General features: G+C 52.3%; 1 protein-coding gene across 2 annotated transcripts in view; it reads left to right on the top strand.

Moving 5' to 3' along the window:
- The window catches only part of BMP6 (bone morphogenetic protein 6), a 156,565-nt gene extending 139,310 nt beyond the window's left edge, over positions 1 to 17,255 (top strand). Inside the window, exons 3-7 of one of the 2 annotated variants that reach the window (XM_082347757.1) lie at positions 6,380 to 6,528; positions 7,005 to 7,202; positions 14,628 to 14,704; positions 15,545 to 15,655; positions 15,747 to 17,255. In XM_082347757.1, the coding sequence (XP_082203883.1) occupies positions 6,380 to 6,528; positions 7,005 to 7,202; positions 14,628 to 14,704; positions 15,545 to 15,655; positions 15,747 to 15,896 (685 nt within the window). In that variant the 3' untranslated portion in view covers positions 15,897 to 17,255. Of the gene's footprint in view, positions 1 to 6,379; positions 6,529 to 7,004; positions 14,115 to 14,627; positions 14,705 to 15,544; positions 15,656 to 15,746 lie in introns of those variants that run through there. The other variant, XR_014232726.1, reaches the window with a different exon arrangement.
- Positions 17,256 to 17,549: the final 294 nt, after the last annotated feature.

Below are 17,549 nucleotides of genomic sequence, written 5' to 3'. Positions count from 1 at the left end.
GCAAGCACTGAGCTTTTCAGTATTTGTTCCTTTGCCCCTGAAAAGGGGATAATGTAACTGACCCAGAACTGCTGTTACGTAACCCATTCGTTTCATCTTCTTAGTCAAGAACATATTCCTTAGACTTAGAATCATCTCCCTGAAGTTAAAGAAAAAAAAAAAAGATTCAAGAAGCTACCAAACCTTCTACCTCCGCCTGTCTACATTCTGTTCTTTGCAAGGACACAGGGGAGCTGAGAAGGTTAGAGAGGACTTAACATTATCACACAGAATTGGATACACTCAGAAGAATGCTAAGTTTGGGGAGGGGGTGTCAGGACATGGGGAGCCGGAGGAGCTATTGTTTGGAACTGTTTATCCACTTGGTAAATGTGGCAGAGAAAAGAAAATAGGCCTGAGCTTCCCTGGTGGCGCAGTGGTTAAGAATCCACCTGCCAATGCAGGGGACATGGGTTCGAGTCCTGGTCCGGGAAGATCCCACATGCCGCGGAGCAGCTAAGCCCGTGCGCCACAACTACTGAGCCTGCGCTCTAGAGCCCACGAGCCACAACTACTGAAGCCCGTGCACCTAGAGCCGGAGCTCCGTAACAAGAGAAGCCACCGCAATGAGAAGCCCGCGCACTGCAACGAAGTGTAGCCCCCGCTCGCCACAACTAGAGAAAGCCCTCATGCAGCAACGAAGACCCAACGCAGCCAAAAATAAAATAAATAAATTATTTATAAAATAAATAAATTTATTTAAAAAAAGAAAGAACATAGGTCTTTGTTTCTGGAACTGTGCCTTCTGGATTATTCATTCCCAGAAACAGGTTGCTTTGGTTCCCAGCATCTCCCCCGGGACGTCCAGCTTTGTGGGAGTTGGGCCATGGTTGTGATCAAGATTTTTGTTTTGCTATTTCTTTTAAGATCAGAAATTAACAGTATTTTTACCGTTTTAATTCCCCATATTGGGCAAGGACGTGGATGTGGGGTTGGTGATAAGAACGAAAACATATAAGATTTGCCCATGACATGTTTAAAAGGTGGCAGACCCTTCATTCAATCTGTGTTCGATCGCTAGGGCGTGTTGGAGTATTTGCCCCGGTGTCTGGGAACGTTACTGTGTCTGCGTGGCCAAAGAGGACAGGTTAGGTGGCCATGAACTTGTACAAAGTAATCTTCCGCCTTCCCCCTCTCTCCCTGTCTTGGACACATACGAGCAAACCTTCTAATAATACTGCTGCTTCGGACTTGATCTAACCTGTGGTTCTGATTATTAGTCTAACTCTAACTCCCTGAGGGTAAGGCCAATCCCTAAGACAATCAAACACTTACTTGTGAAGCCTACATGACTTTGCATGATTTTAAGGAGAGGAGCAAGGTATTTTGAGAGCAGACAGCTTTGAACCTTAGGTCTAAAAAGCGGGCCAAGGTCATTCTCCTCATACTGGAGAGGGAGAGTGCTGGAGGACAGCGCCTCTGAGTGTGGTCCCCAGACCAGCGGCACCAGCATCACCCGGGAATCTGTTACAAGTGCAAGTTTGCAAGGCCCCGCCTCAGAATCTCTAGCAGTCTGTGTGTTAACAAGGCCCCCAGGGGATTCTGATGCAGGCTGGCCTTGAGAACCTCTGCTATGATGCTTAAGAGCCAAGCTGCCTGTGTTCAGATCCAGCTGAGTGAGTGTGAGCAAGTTGCTTAACCCACACGTGCCTCAGTTTCCTGCTCTGTAAACCTGTGCTGGTATGAATAGTATTTTGTTTGCCTCTTCGGGTGGTCGTGAGGAGCTGACATATGTAGGAGCTGTCCCGTGGTAAACACCGTGTAAGGGCAGAGCCGTGTTAATATCCTGACAGCAAAGTGATTTGTACTGGTTTATTGAAGACGAAATATCCCTTACAGAGCGTAAGTGCCTTTGGTATATGAGCTTTTCTCTTTATTCTCATCCTAGAGGTGCAAATTGGGTAAATTCAAGTGCCATAAAATCAATGAGAGCTTGGCTGATTATATAATAATAATGTTCATTCACCCTTGTTACTCAAATCTCTGTGTGTGTGTGTGTGTGTGTGTGTGTGTGTGTGTGTGTAGCAGTTTACTCTGATTTGTAATGCTTTGTTTTCAAATATCCCATTTCTTTCTATCTTTTTAGTTGGTAAAAGTTTAGACGTAATCCTCTATATACAATACATTACATAAGAAAAAAGAAAATCCTTGCCTTACTGTCTAATTTTCATTGATTTTTGACTTTCATTCTATTTGAAAATTGTACTTCTCGCCTAAAGAAGACCTCGATGCCACTGGAGGGGGGTTTAGAAGGGAACCCCTGCTGTTTGCGTAGCAAAATCAGGAGCGTCTTGTTTGAGGCAACACTTTGACAGAGTGCATAGACTGAGAAGGTCATGTGTCATTGAAGAAAAGTAAATAGATGTGGGTCAGACCAGACCCATTTTAGTGACTTGCCGTAAATAGTGTCTCTTAAATACCTGAGTTACTGGAAGCAGTGAGCCGGTGAAGTCCCTCCTCAAAGCTGTCACTTTTTGAAAGTGCCTCACCCTTTCTGAGTGTGTGTCAGTGGTGTTTGCAGTCTAGACAGAGGGCGTTGTGCTTGGGACGAGGAGGAGGGTGAGACCGGGCGGCCACTGGAGTCCCAGCAGCAGGCGTTAGGCATCTCGACCTTTACTTCCTGCATGACCTTTCACCCCCTCCTACACTGACCCTGACGTGAGCAGTCACTCATGATTCCTCATCCTGTGCCAGCCCTGAGCATCTGAATGTGTTTTCCGTATCCAGCCGCCATTGGCATTGATGTGCAGTGGATTTTAAACTCTGACTTTATTCTAAGCCCTTGTTTGGGTAATTACTACCTCTGCCCTGTACTTTAGAAAAAAATTTTTGATTGAACTAGAGTTGATTTACTATATTTTGTTAGTTTCAGGTGTACGGCAAAGTGGTTCAGTTCTGTGTGTGTACATACACACACACACACACACACACACACACACACACACACACATACTTTTTTCAAATTCTTTTCCATGACAGGTTATTACAAGATGGTGAATATAGTTCCCTGTGCTATACAGTAGGTCCTTGTTGTTTATCTATTTTATATCCAGTTGTATGTATCTGTTAATCCCCAATTCCCAATTTATCCCTCCCCCCTTTCCCCTTTAGTAACTATGATTGTTCTCTATGTCTGTGCGTCTCTTATTTGTAAATAAGTTCATTTCTATCATTTTTTAGGATTCAACAAATAAGTGATATCATGTGATATTTGTCTGCCTATACTTTTCTTGACTCTGCTTTTGAAGCCTGAGCTCTGGTTTCAAGCTGTGGTTACCCCACTTAACACCTGTGTGGCCTTCACACACTTACCCTCTCCAGGCTGCATGCCCTCAGCTCTAGAAGAGACACGTAATAGGACCTGACTTCCCCGGGCTTCCCGAGGAGCGGCGGGAGATCTTCTGGAGGCCCCGCTTGGTGAAAGCACACGGGAAATATTTGCTGTTCCTCCTGCCACTGAGCCCAGCTATTTCAAGCCCATGCTCTCCATCACTTCCCTTCTAAGGGACCTGAGCATCCTAGGTTTAAGTGGCTGAATTTGATTCGCCCTCAGTGCCCTGAGCCCCGGAGCTCTTCCTGTCTCCAGGCTCAGCTGCGACCCCGCGTGTGTGGATCCACGGGTCTCCTAAGCCGTGAGGACCGGCGTTGTCCTCGCTGGACAGTCAGCGAGGGGTGGCCCAGAAGCACCACCAATGCCTGGGGACCCCAGTGTGACTCCGGAGCAGAGTCAGGGTAGCAACTCGGGCTCCCGTGTCCACCAAAGCCCACTCACCCTGTGGACTTCATTTCTTCCCCGTCATGGTTATGCATTCTTCCTCTTCCCTCTTTAAGCCACGCCCTTCTCCTCTTCTCCTTTTTCTCTGCCTCTCTCTCCCATTTTTGGATGACGGCATCCTGTCCCACCCCCCACTTTCTCTGCTAACAGACTCCCCCATTCCTCCATCATAAATTCTTTTTAACTACAAAAGCTCCTTCTAGCTCCTTCTACCGGCTGTGCCACGCTCCTGTCTTGGGCTGTATGTCTCTGCATCCTTGTTACAAGTCCTGAAAACATGTGCCAGTTGCCCCATCGAAGCTCTTAGTGACCAGTGGCCCTCGGCTCTAACCCCACACGGACCCCCTTCACCTCAGGGGCAGCCTCACGCCCTGACATTCTCACCGCATCTTCATTCTAGAAGCCGCCCCTCTGACAAGAACATGTCTTGTGCATCCTTTGGGACCAGGGTGACTTTTCCCACATTGCCGTTCATGGTGTCTGTGTTATTTCTGGATGAAGGTCTTCTCCAGCCTTCCAGAACAGCATTGATGTCTTTTTACATCTTCACTTCAAAGCTTTGGACTTGCCATCCCCTCTTGCTGTTTTCCACGAACACCCCCTGTCTGCCTGCCCACAGTCACCTCAGTGATGGGGGCGGGCTAATTTCTCAGCAGGGGGTGTGACACATGTGGGGAGGGGGGGCGCTTTATAGATGGCAGGCGGGGATGTGCCCCCTGCAGACTCTGTCCAGCAGCTGAGTAAACGACGTGTAGCCACACGTACTGCTTGGAACTTGGAAAAGATGACAATAGCATTGCCTTCTAACTCTGAGCCATGTAAACAGGAAAAATTGTTTCCCCTCTGAAAAGTCTAACATTTTTAACTCAGATGTTTCACTGGCCTCCCAAACATTTGATGGGCTAGAGATACATTGTATTCATTTGTCACAGGTTTGTCTTTCATAATAATCTCAAAAGGCAGAAAGTCATTGTGGAAAACTCTGAATCCACTTACTTTCTTTTCACCAGATTGTTCTTGCACTTACTGGTCATGTGTCCATAAACTCACACCTGAGTCTCAGTTTCCCCAGCTGTAAAATGGGGATAATGATATTCTACCTAGTTTTCAGGATGGTTGAAGCAAAGTAGATGCAAGCGCTTTATGATTGATTTAAATGTATACTGTTAGGACTTCCCTGGTGGCGCAGTGGTTAAGAATCCGCCTGCCAATGCAGGGGACACGGGTTCGAGCCCTGGTCCTGGAAGATCCCACATGCCGCGGAGCAACTAAGCACATGCACCACAACTACTGAGCCTGCGCTCTAGAGCCCACGTGCCACAACTGCTGAGCCCGTGAGCCACAACTACTGAAGTCCGCACGCCTAGAGCCCGTGTTCAGCAAGAGAAGCCACCGCAATGAGAAGGCTGCACTCCACAACGAAGAGTAGTCCCTGCTCGCCGCCAACTAGAGAAAGCCCACACGTAGCAACGAAGATCCAATGCAGCCAAAAATAAATACATAAATAAATAAATTTATAAAATAAATAAATAAATGTACGCTGTTAGTATTGTGATGGTCATCTTAAATTTAGTACTGAATTCTAGTAATTTTTCTGTCCTGTAAGCTCTTGCAGCAAAATATTTCCAGCACCAGGGGATTTGACTCTTTCCATGGCTAAAACCTCTCCCTTCCCTGTCATGGGAATTCCAGGCCATTTCGTGCCAGTGTCCCTGGGACGTCAACTCATACTGTGTCCTTGTGACACACCACGGTGACCTTCACCAAGCATCCTTCACACTGCCTTGTCATGGCATGTGGGTCCCTCACCCCGTCTTCCCACACTAGAGTTATATCAGTTGGAAACTGTTAAAAAAAAAAAAAAAAGTAAAAGTAGTCCCTGTGGAGCCCAGTGGAAAGAACGGGCTCGGTGAGTTTGCCTCAAAGGGCCCCAGCGTGGCTCACAGTGGGGCCGGGACAGACTTAAAACTCACCGTCCACATGGGGAACGACGCGGCTCTCACCGTAGGCCATGCGGAGGCCTTAATTAAAAGAAAAGAACTGATGATTACTTAGAAATAGGATGTGAATCCTGGCTTCTCCTTTCACAGGAACTAACATGTGAGGATTGTCGGGTTCTGAGCCTTTAAAAAAATGAACAAAGTACAACTTAGTAAATGCTCACCTTTATTGATCCTGATTTTAATATTTTCTTAACCCTTTTCCTCACTGCCCCCTCCCCTGCCTCTCTTTTTAGAGTTCATTAGCTGCAAAGCATGCAACAATAGGACTGTTTATTTATTTTGAATTTACCTTAATTCTAAAAAAGATGTGGCCTGAGCAGCTGTAGTGAGGCTTTTGGTGACACCGAGGGGCCCCCCATGTCAGCAGGCAGCTGCTGTCCGTGTGGCACCCCAGCAGACTGTGTCGCGGGTGTGTCCTGTGTGATGTCACACCAGCCGGGGCCACGGCGGGTCGCCGTCCCTGATCCGACGGTGGCATCTGTCGCCTGACACCGGGCAGGACGGAGTGGGGATGAGCTGGGGGCCCTGCGCCCTTCATCCTGCCACCTTTTCCCTCTTTCAGAGACTCTGACCTGTTTCTGTTGGACACCCGCGCCGTGTGGGCCTCGGAAGAAGGCTGGCTGGAATTTGACATCACAGCCACCAGCAACCTGTGGGTCCTGACCCCGCAGCACAACATGGGGCTGCAGCTGAGTGTGGTCACGCGGGACGGTGAGTTGGCCGAGCTCGGTCCAAGGGTCGTCGGCCTTCGCTTCCTTCGTGGCAGGCGTGGCAGAGCCGTGGTTTCCGGGGGGGCCCCCGTGCTCCAGGATGGCTTGGCTTCCTGCCCCTCAGAGCCACTGTGCACGAGCAAGGCCTTCCCTCCAGGCCCCCTGGCAGGGACCTGGAGACGGTGAGATGGTCCGGGGTCCGAGAGTGCCCACGGAGGGCAGCGCCTAGGCAGAGGCTGGGGCGCGCTGAGAGGGAGAGGAAGGCGGGAGCGGGTCCGAGTGCCGACACTGAGTGGGTCAGTGGGCGCCCCCCCCGCGCCGCCGGGTCCCCGCGCCAGGCACCTGCTGCCTGTGACGCTGCCTCGCCGGGCGGAGGCACGTGATCACGAGGCGGGATGAACGGGGGGCAGGGACGAGAGCGGCGGCACGGGGGGAGCCGGGGGTCCCGCCACCCTCCTGCTTTGGTTTGCCTTCCAGGGCTCGACATCAACCCCCGAGCCGCCGGCCTGGTGGGCAGGGACGGCCCCTACGACAAGCAGCCCTTCATGGTGGCCTTCTTCAAGGCCAGCGAGGTCCGCGTGCGCAGCGCCCGCTCGGCCGCCGGCCGCCGGCGACAGCAGGGCCGCAGCCGCTCCGCCCCGGCCCAGGACGTGTCGCGGGCCTCCAGCGCCTCAGGTGGGTTGGGCGACCCTGTCTTTGCGGGACCCTGTGGGCTCTGGGGCGTCCGTGAGGACACAGGACCCGCCAAGGGTTTCAGACGCCGCGCGGCTTCTGCGGACCCGCGCGGAGGCCGCAGGTCCTGGTCAGCCCCTGATGACCTAGACGGGTCCCTAGGCCGTCAGAGGGGCGCGCTCGTTACCCCGAGGTTGTCTCAGGCTGCAGACAGCCTCAGAGTCTGTTTTTGCAGAAGAGCGTCTTTTTGTTTGGTCAGGTCTCTCCACCTCTTTCCACGCCCGTGACGATCCTTAGAGCGCCTAGCTTTTCTCCTAGTTGCGTTACGCCGGGGAAACCGTGTTGTACAAACTTGGTACATTCGTGCAAGGCGGGCTGGCGTTTGTCGGTGCTCTCGGCTGGCAGTGATATGGCCAGTCAGCTCCAACAGCCCTCTCTGATGGATTTCACTGGTGCATTTGACTGGCAAGTTCAGGGTTCTACCTTTAGACGTGGTTAGATCCATGGGCTCAGATGATATTAGGAATCTCTCTTTTTCTAGCTTCGTCTGTTGGTGGCATCCTCAGAAAGCCTGTCTTGAGGTGGTGGTCAGGAAGGCAACCTCGGCTTCAGAAAGAGAGCATCTCTCTCGTGGTAGCTTCAGACAGCCAGGCTGGGCCCAGGTGCTCACCCCCTGGAGGTACGGGATGGAGTCAGACCCCTCCTGCCCTGAACAGGCAGGGTCAAAGGGCAGGAGAGAGGAAACAGCTCCCACTGCCCGAGTGTCAAGTCAGAGGTCTTTCCGAAATGCTCCCTCCCACGCCGTGCCTTCTGGGGAAGAGGCACGGAAGTCCGCTCGTCAGAACGCGGGGTGGGGGGCGGGTAGCAGGCGTTCCCTCCTGACACCCAGCTCACAGAGCTAGTCAGTATTGAATTCAAACCAAGGTGCATCTTACTCTAAAGTTGGTGCTTTCAAGTTCTGGGTTTCCTTTCCCTTTAAATAGCCCAGAAATCAAGCACGAAGTTGAAGATTTGCTGTAGGATTTGCAATTGGAGACCTTGCTTCCCTCATTACTACTCTGTGACTTTGGACAAACCTAATCCACTTCAGCGTCAGTTTACCCAGCTGTTAAGTGGGGATGATTGATCCTCGGTGGCTTTGCTGGAATTAAATGAGAAGCATTGCTCTGGCTCAGAGGCGCCTCCAAGCATGGGAAGGTCTCAGGGTGTATGTTAGGCTCCTCTGAAGGGCTGTGAAATACTTCTGGAAGATGCATTAATTCTTCCAGGTGACTGTTGTCATCTTGTCATCTTCCATGGCCGGCAAGAGTTCTTGGAACTTTCCGAAGCACCCCGTTTTCCTTTGGGAAACAGTGTCTTCATTTTGGGCTCTGACTCCGCGGTTTCTGTTACCAGTAACCTGGCTGTGGAACTTGTACCACCCGGTGTGATGTGACATTTTGCCGCTTTTCCTCCTGGTGTTTCTTGGAAGCTTCGCCCAGCATGGGTGTTCCTGTGTTTACCGCTAGAAACAGTCAGGGTTGGGGTTTAAAGAAGAAGAAGAAATGATTGCTTGCCTTTATTTGCTTGGCGGGAAGCCTGCGGAACAGTAATCATCGCAGTGCTGTCCTCGGGGCCCGGCGGTGCAGCCGGCCAGGGGCATCCATTCATTGACTGTGGCCAGTTTGGTACTGGGACCTCAGGCCTGAAGGCGGCTCTTGAGGTGTTGATTGCTTTTTAAAATGAAAATCTCACTTGATTTACTCCACATCCCCTCCCCCACCAGTACACACACAAATTTCTTTTTTAATCGAGAAAACATGTCATCTCTGATTTGGGTTTTCGTGGTATCACTGAATTCTTCTCTTCCAAGTCCCTTTCAGCATTTTGTTTTCAGTTTGATGAGTTTAAATTAAATATGAATAGTAAAGCGTGGTCTAACTTGTAAGAAGAGGCAAGTATATCTGCTTTTTCTTGGTCTTCCCACCCCCCAGCCCCGTACTTTCAAACATGCTTTGTTCCTTTCAGCAGCACTGAGGCAAAGAGTTCATAACAAATGGGCCTGGCCTCACCTGTTTAAAGGCCCAGACCCCCCAAGAAAGTATTACTACGGAGGGTCCTCCTTCCCTCCCACTATCTTCAAAGACTCTCAAGCTGGACCAAGAAGTGGCCCAGGTTAGGCTCACTGAAGTGCTTTATCGGTTTGGCCCTTTCCTCCTTCCTTAGTCTTGCCATTAATGGGAATGGAGGTGCAGAGGGGATAGCTCTTGGAGAAGGTATTTCCAGAAAGATGGCCTGCTCTCCAGGGGAATGGGCCATCGGTTTGCGCTTTCTTTCTGGGCTACGGTGGGGCCAGACGTTGCTGCATCTTCGTGAACCAGGTAGATGCTAACGAGACAAAAAGCTGTGGTCTCGGGTGTGACTCCAGGCGGGACTTGCCCCTTGTAAATCTTCCGGGAGGTTGAAGGAAGAGATGGCTTGGCCTCTGCTGACCCCCGTCTTGCACAGTGTGCTGCTCCCAGGGAATTCATGCTTCTCCACTGAAACAAACACCAGCAGCAGCCCACCAGCGACCGTCCTGCCTCTGGGTAAAGAAGTTAGCATCTTTCATCCAGTTGCCTGTCATCAGGGTGAAACATGGCAGGGAGACATGTGGCTATTTTTGGAACTGAGCTGCCGATGCCGGAGACGGCGGGACCCGTCCCCAACGAGGGAAAGGCCAGGAGTCCGTCCTCCTCTTCCCCTGCCCCCCTGCCCACCAAAATCTGCTCTCACACCTGTCCTTGGCCTTCAAGCTGGACTTCCCAAACACATGCACCAAGCAGTGGGTTTGGACCGCAGTCTCCCTGGATGGGTTTGACCTGCCCTGGCTTCTCTGTCACTGTCTGCTCCGAGTGGATGTTGGATGTTGGCCGTGTCGCACTTCTCCAGTGGGCTTGGATATTGTCTGGACCATATCGTTCATCGTTTGACACGTGTTTCGCTGGTCCTGGTCCAAGCCGTGCTGTGCAGCCCCCTGGGGATTCTAGTGCCTCTGGCCATTCTTTTCGGCCTCCAGGCAGCCCACTGCTCCTGTGGCCCCCCATCCACGGCTCCCCGAGCTCACTGGGTGGTCTCATTCTACCTGCTGCCATTCACCCTCTTTCATAGTATCTTTCTCTCAGCGTCCATGATTTTGTCTCCTGGGGGACTGACACCACCTGACCGACCCATTACAAGGGTTGTGACAAATGGCCTTGAGGGATGGTTCCATGTGGTGATTCTAGATTCTGTTCTAACTCATTTTCCAAGACATCTTTGGGGTGTGGGGTAGTGAATGTGATTTCAATTCAGCTGGTGAGTCTGAGGTTTTCTGCCATGTCCACCAGCTGGCTGCCAACACCGTGACTGAGAATTGCTCTTTGTTTTGGCAGATGAATAGTTTTGAAACATTTTCTGCCACTTTGAACAATTCATGTCAAATTGGATTAGCTGACCTTTGGGCCTCCTTCATCCTTGATGTTCATGTTGCCGTCACTCAGCCCCGCCGACTGTCTCTGAACCAGCAACTTCTCAAGACCCTCTCTCTTCTTTGGAATGAGCTCTTCATCGATTCAAATGCTACCTGTGAGCATCTCTTAAATTCTCCTTCTGTCTCTTTCCAACCCACCCAAACACGTATCCTTTTTTTAAAATTTTTATTTATTTATTTATTTGTTTGTTTGTTATTTTTGGCTATGTTGGGTCTTTGTTGCTGCCCACGGGCTTTCTTTAGTTGCGGCGAGCAGGGGCTACTCTTTGTTGCGGCGCGTGGGCTTCTCATTGCCGTGGCTTCTCTTGTTGCGGAGCACGGGCTCTAGGCGAGCTGGCTCAGTAGTTGTGGCTTGCGGGCTCTAGAGCGCAGGCTCAGTAGTTGTGGCGCACGGGCTTAGTTGCTCCGTGGCATGTGGGATCTTCCCGGACCAGGGACTGAACCCATATCCCCTGCATCTTAACCTCTGCGCCACCAGGTAAGTCCCCAAACATGTATCCTTAAGGGTCCTGGGAGAAAAGGTGGCTCTGGTACATGTAAATACACTGTTGACCTTCTCGTTGCTGGTTCATATCTTCTATCCCTTGAACTTTGCAGTTGGGACCATTCAGTATGCTTCCAGCATAGGAAAGGTAACCAGAGCTCATCACTTGCAAAGCAGTGATGTGGGTACTTTATTATGACTATGACATGTTTTGCTGTAGATTTCAGGGAATTTCAGTGCACAGACTAGGGGGTCTCATTCTCCCAGAGCAATGTTTGCTTGGCCTTTTAGTTCCTGGCAGGTGTCCCCTCTGGCTCGGCACTTGCCTCCATGGGTTGACATGCCAAAGATGAGAGGGCTCATCCACCATGGACACCCAATGCTTGGGAAGAATGGACATGGGTCAGGGCTGTGACTTAGCCGTTTATAGTTCTTCAAAGGCGTTGCGAATTTTAATTTGCCATTTTGATCTTAAATTCAAATTTTAGGGCCTGAAGCTTGGCTCCCAGATGTCTCGGTCAAGAGGTAGAGGCTCGTCCAGGGCTTTCTAAATGAAACCAGAACTTAATTCTCCACAGCTGTGGAGGACAGGCATAGCACGAGTGATTGGAAAGTTAGAATTGTTCCAAATTCCACATTTATAATACTTGACTCTTGTCTGCCATTACGCCACTTTAGGATAGGATAAAAGTTATCAAGGAGTGAAGCCAACTAGAACCTGACCTTCTGCTCCATCCCTAGGTTCACCCCTAATGAATGTGCTAATAGCCGGTAATGCTGAATAATAAAGAGGTGTGAACAGGTGCCGCAAGATGCCCGAATAATTCACCAACTACTACCAACTCCCAAGAGGGCACTGGGGGCCAGGGTCCCTCTAGGAAGGGACAGAGGTGCATGAAGCAGGGAGTCTCAGGGCTCAGTCTTTAAGGGGAAGCCTCTGTCTGTTTTCAAGATACTTAGCTCCGTATTCTTTTAAAATCAAGACCAAGGCTGAGATCAAAGCCCCGCTCCGATTAAATGGAGCTGTATAAGACCTTGAAATCCTGCAGCCACAAAAGAACAGGACTTCACTGTTGCCTCTCATGCTAACCATCTGGTTGTAAACAAAATTGAGCCTCTGAAAAGCAAGCTGCCCCCCCACTCCTGCCCCCCGCCCAACACTTTACGAGATTATTGACACCAGAAATCAAAATCCCAGTGTGGTCCCGGGGTGCCGCAGTGTCAGTGGCACAGGAGCTGGGCTTCCTCCAGCAGGTTCTTAAGGCCCCGTTGATTCTGTGGGGTACGTGGGAGCTGGAGATTCCTTCGGGATAAGCTGGGCGGATCGGGCCGGAGACTGGGGGGGGGCGGCCAGACCGGTGCAGACAGGGGTGCCATTTTAACAGCTGCTCTTTGTCCTTGCCCTTGTCATTCTAGGAGGGAAGGGAAATGAGAGCAGCGAACTGTTCCCTCTAAAAAACAAGCTTCCTCTGGGAAGAGTCTGCAGCCTGAGCTCAGAAAAGCCGGGCTGTGCGGACAGCATGCGCTGTGCTCCTGCTGTTCTCGTGTTTTCCTGGCCGAGCATGGGGCCTGCAGCTGGTGTGGCCTGGGGCAAGGGAGGTGGTCAGCCCCACACGGCCCGGGCGGCCCGTCTGCAGAAGCCCTCCCGCTCCTCCCCTGCCCCCTGGTTTCTTAGGCCGCCCTGACTCTGTCTCTTTCCTGCTTCTTCCCCTCTCCAGCCTCCCCTCTGTTCCTCTCTCCTCCTCTCTTGGGGCTGGAAAGGACAGCAGGCCGGCTGCCCGGACCCCTGGGACTTGGGCCGAGCTGGGGCCGCAGGGATTCGGGTGCAGCCGCCTCCCTCGTGGCTGCCCGGCCCCGCCTGCGGCGTGATGGGGCCCCTGCCCTTCTCATCCCGGCCCCACTCTCCTGAGAATCTCTCCTGCCCAAGGGAAGCAAGGGCCAGACTGCGGAGACCGCGGGGGGTTGGCCAGAGCGCGCTGTTGGCCGCGGCCCTTCCCCACGCCCTCTCGGTTCCATCTGGCAGAAAGAGCAACTGTCCCTGCCTGCGTCCCGACGCCAACGGGGGATCCTACAGTCCAGTTCCGTCCTGACCCTCACGGCCTGGGGGGAGCACAGATGCCAGCAGGTCAAGGGCTCGGCCCCCTGCGGATGCCACCTGCGGTTCTGTCCCACTCAGTGAGATTCAGGGGTTCCCGCAACGCCCCCTCCCGGGTCTGATGATTCACTGGAGCAACTCAGAGGACTCAGGAAAGTGCTCCAGTTATGACTCCAGGTGGATAGAAAGGACGCAGAGGAGGAACAGCCCTCCCCCCGGGGATCCGGCGGGTCGCTCTGCCCGTGCACGGTCGCGCTCACCCACCCCCAGGCTCCCCCGAGCCCCGTGTCCAGAGCTGTCACGTGGGGCTCACGACTTGAACTCCGTCTCCAGTCCTCCTCCCTCCCCTGGGGGTCAGGCTGGCCCGCGTTCCCGCCTCTGATCACGTGGTGGTCCTTCTGGGGAGCAGCCCCATCCTGAGCTCTCCGGGGACCCACTAGGAGCTGGATTATCACACAGGAAATTCCATGGTTTGGGTAGCTCTTCACATGTCCTTAACTTCATTCCACCAGAACTGCTCTCTCTTCCTCTCTCTCTCCCTCTTTAACTGTCCCTTGTCTGAACTCCCGGTGGGGTTTCTCTCCGGCCCCTGCGCACGGCGTTCAGATTCTGTTTTGTACTGGCGTGAGCCCTGCACGTCTCGTGGCACCCCGTCCACTCCCTGAGTCGCTGGAGGCCAGAAGCCTTGCCTGACGAATCCTCGTGTTTCCCGTGGCACCTCGCAGAGGGCATGCCACGCAGAAGCCGCCCCGTCTGGCCTAGATGAGTCAGGGCGCTCCTTGTCCTCCTGCCAGCGGTCGGTTAATGAAGCCAGGCCAGGCTAGCAGGTCCTGACACACAGAGCAGGTGCGTGCACTTCGGCAGACGTGGCGCTCCCGCCCCGTCCCGCTCCCGGCCTCCCGGCAGGCCTGGCTCCAGGGCGCCCCCTTCGGGAGGCTCTCCTGGCCCAGCAGCCGTCCTCCCAGCCCCTGCGCAGCTTCAGGACAGTCCGTGTTTAGAAAGCGCGCGGAACCTGCCTGGTGTGTCTTGCCTGTGAATACGATGTCCTCCAAGTCAGGGCCCCGGGGTGTCTGGGGCGTCTTGGTCCAACGGGGGATCATGACAAACATCTGTGGCTTGAAAGGCGCCCGTTCAGGTCAGTAATGACGTGTGGTGTGCCACCGTGCCCGGCAGTGACCCCGGAGTGGACGAGACGGAGTAGGTCAGACACCCGAGCAGCTGGGAGCCTGCAGAGCTGTGGGCGCCCCCGCTGTGTCTAGCGGGGGGCCCCGTGCACGGCTGGCCCATGGTTAACGGCCCGGGTAAGTTTGTAAATGAAGGACGAATGAGTTAACTGTGGCATCTTCTGATCTCCAACAGATTACAACAGCAGCGAACTGAAAACAGCCTGCAGGAAGCACGAGCTCTACGTGAGCTTCCAAGACCTGGGGTGGCAGGTGAGTGCTCTGGACAGCAAGGGGGACGAGGGCCCTTTCTCAGCAGTCTCTTCTCATCTTAGAGGCGGCAGCCATCATCAAAGACCTTGAACTTGAGGGCCAAGAAGGTTCCTCCTGTGAAGGCACTTAGGAGCCCTTCCAGATGCCTGGGTCGTGGAGTGGGGGGGGCAAAAGGCCCGCCCACTCGTGCATGAAGCCCCCCGGCTCCTTTTCAGGTGCCCGGGCTCCCTGTTCCTCCAAATCAGTAGCCCCTTTCCCAGGGCTCTTCTCTCATTCTCTCAGGGTCCACAGGGCCTGCATTGCTTTGGGCATTTAAACAAGTGTTCATTGTGCTTTGACAAAAGGCTGGAAGAGCATCTAATAGTTAACTTCTGCAAGGGCCGTATACCGGCTCACCCAGACTAGAAGCGCACCAATGTTTTGCCTCCCTCCTGAGGGCCACTGCTAGTTAATAAGAAAAGACGCAAATTCTAGGTGTCCAGTGATGGAAGATCGTTCCCATGTGCAGGTGGCATTGCGGTGACAGGGAGTACCCGGGCTCCTGGAGAGGCTCCTTCGGTCCAAGTTCATGGAGCCGGCCACCTGCAGGCCTCCAGGCCTGGGCGGGCCAGGAGCAGGTCAGGGCCTTGTGGGCCTGTGGAAGGAGCGAGGGCTCCAGAGTGGGACTGACCGGGTTCGCAGCCTCGCTTTGCCCCTCGAGTGTGACCTCGACCTGCTGTGTCTGTCTCCTTAGCTGCCCCATGTGAGCGATAGCTTCTCACAGGGTTCCTGAGGGCACAGGCGATACGAGGCGTGTGTCTACATCACTCTCTCTGTTGCTTCCTTTTGCTTTGAATGAAGGACTGGATCATTGCACCCAAGGGTTACGCTGCCAACTACTGTGATGGAGAATGCTCCTTCCCTCTCAACGCGCACATGAACGCCACCAACCATGCCATCGTGCAGACCCTGGTGAGCGCCGGCATTTCCGCGTGACTAGGGAGTAGGCCCGGACCAGGTATTGTTCCTAACGACGCCTCCCCTCCTTCTGTGTTTGGAACAGGTCCACCTTATGAATCCCGAGTACGTCCCCAAACCGTGCTGTGCGCCAACGAAACTGAATGCCATCTCAGTGCTTTACTTTGATGACAACTCCAACGTCATCCTGAAAAAATACAGGAACATGGTCGTCAGAGCTTGTGGGTGCCACTGACTCAGGACGAGCTGCTGGGGACACACGCACTGCCTTGGACTCCTGCATCACATCTGCCTTAAAAGGCACCCGGAAGCACCGAGAAAGCGGGATAAGACGCCGACACCATCTCGTGCCGGCTGCTGCCTTTCCGCCCTAACAGACATCTTAAAGGACCTCGTCCGTAACCTGCTCACGTAGTAAATGTCGTGAGTAGTTGTCGGTCTCTAGGAAGCTGAGTTTGAGTGTCTGTCTGTAGTATGAAGTCTGGTGACTGAAGAGACCTAACTTTGAACGTTCCCCTCTGCCCCCCAAACCCACCCAAATTATTTTGCTTTAGATCAAGCTCTTCGTGGTTTTATTAAGTAAATAGGGAAGATAATCTTAAAGTAAAATTCTTCTTGGCTCAGATATCAGCGGGCTCAGTAGTTGCTCACAGGTAGATTTTGCAGATAACGGGAATGGGGGAAGAACGTCTCTGTTCAGCTCTCCTCCCAGGGAGGTCGGTTTCTCAGGTGGGATCAACAGCCCGGGAGGGAGCCGGGCGGCCCGCAAGTGCCTTTTGTCGCAGTCGTGCTGTTACATGTTTGTGCGGGCGTTTTGTCCGTGTGAAAATATCCTTATTTCAGTTCAACCACATCATTTCCACCGCCCCCCGCCCGCCCCCCCTCACCACCACCACCACCAGCATTTGCTGTTTTCTTTGCTAGGACCAAAAACAGAGACTAGAGTGATCCCACTTTGAGGCGAGGCTCCGGGGATGAGAAGTCTTTGTAAAGCCATCATTTTAACCGAGCTACACGCCCGCACCTCTTCCCTTGAGGGACGGCTCTTTGAAAAAGCACGTTTACGTCAGGAATGTCAGCCCTCATCTGTGTCGGTAAAACGGTTCCTTGCCTCTTACGGGACAGCGTCCTGCATCTCGGGGTTAGACCAGCAAAGGCGGTGAGCTGAGGAAGGGCACCCAGCCTTAGGAAGAGGTTAGGATGGGTATGCGGTTTAGGAACCGAAATCACGGTTTTCTCCTGTAGAAAGTAAGACTCAGATTAAATCTGAGAATATTTTTTAAATGTCTTTTTCACGATCATGTACTAGGAAACCAATTTCATACTAAACTGATTAAATAATACATTTATGATCTATAACTGCACTTACAGCTTTTTTGTAAATATAAACTATAATTTATTGTCTATTTTATATCTGTTTTGCTGTAACATTTAAGGAAAGACCAGACTTCTTTCTTTTAAAAAGAGTTTATTTAGAAAGTATCATAGTGTAAACAAATTGTACCACTTTGATTTTCTTTTAAAACAAGACTCATGATGCAAAGATGAATCCACTCATGAGGATTGTGCTTCTCTAGAAAGTTGGGAGTTTTTTTTAAAGAACATCTGTGGACCATACATGATTAATAAAGATTTCCTTTAAGGCAGAGGCTGGCCGGCATCCTGCTGTTGTTGTCTGCCGTGGACAGCGGACGGGGGTCTTGTTTCTAAGGTCCTTAACCACCAGGCACTTTGTGCCGAGTGGCCACATCTCCTGAGCATGGGCGGTGGGGTCAAGGAGCAACTGATGGCGAAGAACCTCCAGGTACATACCTTAAGGGAGCCTAGTCCTACAGCTGCTGCTTCCCAAGGGTGAGGGGGGTAAACATGCTTCTTATTAACCAGGACG

This window comes from Balaenoptera borealis (assembly GCF_965194805.1).
Source record: "Balaenoptera borealis genome assembly, chromosome: 12".
NCBI lineage: Eukaryota > Metazoa > Chordata > Mammalia > Artiodactyla > Balaenopteridae > Balaenoptera > Balaenoptera borealis.
This window is presented reverse-complemented; position numbering and strand designations above follow the sequence as displayed.